The sequence below is a fragment of the Gavialis gangeticus genome, unplaced genomic scaffold, assembly GCF_001723915.1.
Source record: "Gavialis gangeticus isolate Ggan-Ray unplaced genomic scaffold, GavGan_comp1, whole genome shotgun sequence".
Taxonomy (NCBI): domain Eukaryota; kingdom Metazoa; phylum Chordata; order Crocodylia; family Gavialidae; genus Gavialis; species Gavialis gangeticus.
In genome coordinates this window covers 60,257,680-60,261,219 of record NW_017729022.1, presented here as the reverse complement: position 1 = coordinate 60,261,219, position 3,540 = coordinate 60,257,680, and the positions used below count along the sequence as shown (strand labels likewise).

The 3,540-nt window shown below is 51.1% G+C and overlaps 1 protein-coding gene across 4 annotated transcripts in view; it reads left to right on the top strand.

Annotated features, from left to right (window-relative positions):
* Positions 1–3,473, top strand: part of L3MBTL2 (L3MBTL2 polycomb repressive complex 1 subunit) — a 37,024-nt gene extending 33,551 nt beyond the window's left edge. For 3 of the 4 annotated variants that reach the window (XM_019515123.1, XM_019515124.1, XM_019515122.1), the window contains 3 exons: positions 240–305; positions 1,407–1,529; positions 2,492–3,473. In XM_019515123.1, the coding sequence (XP_019370668.1) occupies positions 240–305; positions 1,407–1,529; positions 2,492–2,601 (299 nt within the window). In that variant the 3' untranslated portion in view covers positions 2,602–3,473. Of the gene's footprint in view, positions 1–239; positions 306–1,387; positions 1,530–2,491 lie in introns of all 4 variants that reach the window. The other variant, XM_019515125.1, reaches the window with a different exon arrangement.
* The last annotated feature ends 67 nt before the right edge of the window (positions 3,474–3,540 follow it).

Below are 3,540 nucleotides of genomic sequence, written 5' to 3'. Positions count from 1 at the left end.
TGGAACTGCAGGCCTCATCCCTGAAGTTCCAGTACCCTTCTCCCTCTGTGCCCCATCCTGCCAAGCTTAGGGGCTCTTCCCCCAGGTTCTCCCCATGATACACACAGGAGCAGTGCTCCATTCTCTTGGCTTTTGTGGCAGGCTGGTGGATATGTCTCTTGTTTCACTTGCATTGGCCTGTCCATGTTACCTGCTGGTTCTGGAACCCAGCCCTCATTCCTCTCTTATCTCAATGACAGAGCCCACAACCCCTGTGAAAACCAAGGAGGTGCCAAAGAAGAGAAAAAAACCCTATGGGAAGAAGAGTAAGTGACTTAGATTAGCCCCTTCTTCACAGCACCCCTTCCTTTTCCTCTGTGGGAGGGCCCTTTCCCCACTGTGTGCACTTCACAGTAGGCTGGACCAAGAGGCCTGTTGCTGCAGTTGCAGCTAGTCCATGGTGTGTGGCAATGCAGCTGCCATCATTCCAGCTTGCATTCCCCCATGCTTCCCTGGCTGCGGAGAGCTCCAGGCACCGTGTAGGGAGGGTCCTAGCCCATACTCTGGTTCCCCATCTGTGCTGATTAGCTGCAGTCCAAACAGAAACTTTCAGCCCCTGAGAACATTCCCCAGCTTTCCTGTGGGGCTGACGTGTTTCTTTGACAAGATGCAGCTTCCCTTTTGTCCATCAGCATGATGGGGAAACTGCATGCCTGGCCCAGTTCAGGTAACTGGAAGTCAGTCAGGGTTATGTTTCTTTTCTGGTTGGTATTGGAAAGAAAGGGCATGTTGCGGGTGACCATTGGGAAGCAGTGAGATGAGACCATCACCATCTCCCATGTTTGTTAGTGCCTAAGAGCCGCAACTCAGGCTTCATTGTGCTATGTGCTGTCCTAACATGTAGTGCCTGACAGGCCTCGTCCCCAAGGATTTGCAGGCCATGATATCATACCTAAAAACAGAAAAATTATACAGATGCCACCATGTACAGGAGCAGTCTTGCCCATATGTGAGGAGCAAGGCCCGGGCCATTAAGCAAAGCACTGAAGTGGCTTCAGCAAGCCTGTTCGTATAAGCGAAGCATGTGCTTAAGTGCTTTGCTGAATCCGAGCCTTCATGTGCAAGAAAATGAAGTGCTCTGTATTTAGGATGATGGGAACAGTGCACTGTCCACCCCCCTCTTTTGGACTGGGTGCCTCCCTGGGGCTTTGGCCAGCCCAAAGAAAGATACGTCAGCTGCCTGACTGCTACCAGTGTCTCAGGACTGTCTGATTGGGGGTGAATGCCATCCCCCTCTTAGCTCATTAAAAAACAGCTTGCTGGCTGAGAATGCTTGTCTTTGTCCTGCGTTTGTCGGTGAAAGAGGACAGTTAGCAGCTCCAGTAAGATGGCAGGTCTTTCCCAACAGCCTGTTTCTCCTCGTTAAGGAAAAAAGATGGCTGCCAAAACCCGCTCGCTCAAGCAGACAACCAAGAAACCTGTCGGCCCAAAGGCAAAGCGCGAAGCAAAAGCTGCAAACAAGACCTCCCTGGAGCCAGCACCCGATGAGAGTAAGGAGAGGGGGTAGCTATGCCTTGCTGCCCCTTGCATGCATGCCAGGAACTGCTAGCACCCCCATGACCTGTCCCTCACAATGTTTCTGCCTCCTCTTCCCTCCACAAGGAGTTGTGGGCTGCAAGAGAGTGCAGGACAGACAAAATCTCCTCTTCCCCAGAGAAGGTTTTGGGGCTTTGCGTTGCTCCTGTGGTAGCAATAGCAGAGGGTGAGCTTGGGTCCTTCACAGTGAGCTGCCTCTTGCTGTTGGCTATCAGCAGCTCTATGGGTCATGCTTCTTATTGCTGGGACCCTCATCAAGACCTGCAGCTCTCAGAGAGTGAAACGTGTGTGTGTGTGTGTGTGTGTGTGTGTGTATGCGCGCGCGCACATGCGCACGCATGTGTGTGACAGAGAGAGGGGTCCTCTACTGAGTTCACAGCCATGGCCAATTTGGGGGGCGCCAAAATTATATGCAGAACAAAATAACAGAAACATTATTCTAAATAACAACCCTGACCAGCTATGGCTCTACCTTGGTCTAAGACCTTTGGTTTGGTAAGGGGAGAAAGACCTCTGAAGAACTCTCAGAGGAAAAAGCACTAGAATTGCAACTCCTACCTTTCATCTGTACTGGGAGTTGTGGGGGCACTGAGGTACACAGTTCTCCTAGAGTGTCAATTCCCCTTGGACCGGCTGTGTTCACAACAGGCACAGAATGTGCAAGGACAGCAAAACTTCTGCATCTAGGACTCAGACAGAAGGTCTCTGTCTGTCTCAGCCCTTCCTTGATGGCTGCTGAAGCTGCCAGTGAGAGGAGCCACTTTGTGCCCTCCAGTCTGGGCCTTGTCCATTAGTCCCATGTGCTTATGTCCCAGGTGTTTGTCTGACCAAGGTGGGGCCCTGTGGGGCTGCTGGTGCTCCCTGCTGCTGGGGCCTCGGGGGGTTGATTGATTGGTTTCTTTTCTCTCTTCACTAGTTATTGCCGTGCAAGTGAAAGAAGAAACAGTCGAGCCCTCAGTGATGGAGTTAGACTCCTCAGAGCTTCCCATTCCGATAAGCAGCATCAAGGAAGAGGTTATGGATTAACCCACGATCCTTCAGGTGGGGTCTCCTTGCCCTGAGCATCAGCCTGCCCTCTACACTGTGACTCCCTAAGGAAGCTCCCCCACATAGCTGAGCAGGAGACGAGAAGAGACAGTGCATTCCTGGCCTTGCAGAAGAAGAATCGTTGACACAGGCCAGCTCCATCTTCACCTTTGTCTTTTTTAAACCCTGGTAATGGGTTCCAGGAAAAAAGTGCTGGACTTGGAAAGGAACATGGCTGCTCTTGCTGCTATTGCTGCTGCTGCTGCACATCTGTGGATCGGAGGGTAAATTTCTGAGCCAGGGAACTCCTCTTAGCTCCCCACCATTATTTGTTTCGAGCCCATTTAGGGAGGGAAAGGGGCCTCTGCTGCACTGGGGACTGACTTAGTCTTTCAGTCTTGTGTCTATGGAGCTTGTGACCCAAAATCCAAGAAGTGCTGGGACTACAGAACTTCAACCACTATGTGCAGCTTCAGGGGGAACAAGTCAGTCAGGAAGATGGCTGCTGTCACTCTGTGAGCATGCCCTATGTGCTCTTGTGTGTGTCCCTCTTTGTAATGTGGGCACAGAATCCAAGAGGGCGTCAGAGAGCACAAGGGGAAGGGGGAGAATTCAGCAAATAGAAACCAAGTTGCAAGAGGAAAAATCCCTTCTGATGCCACTCAGAAATTAATCTGCTTCCTGCCATGACAAGAGTTACACAGTTCCCAGGTCCAGAAAAAGAGAGCAGATGATTTACTTTTGCCTTTGTTCCCCCTCCTCTAAGGCGCACAATCCTAGTGTATCACTGCTATTTTTTTAACAATCCTCATGTAAATTTTACCAGTGAAATGTACTGGAATGGTCTGTAAATAAAGACTGAGTGGAAGGTGCAAGGCTTGTCTCTTGGTCTTGCGGGGGGGCGGGGGGGTGCAGCTGTAGTCCAGAAAAGGCAGAGAG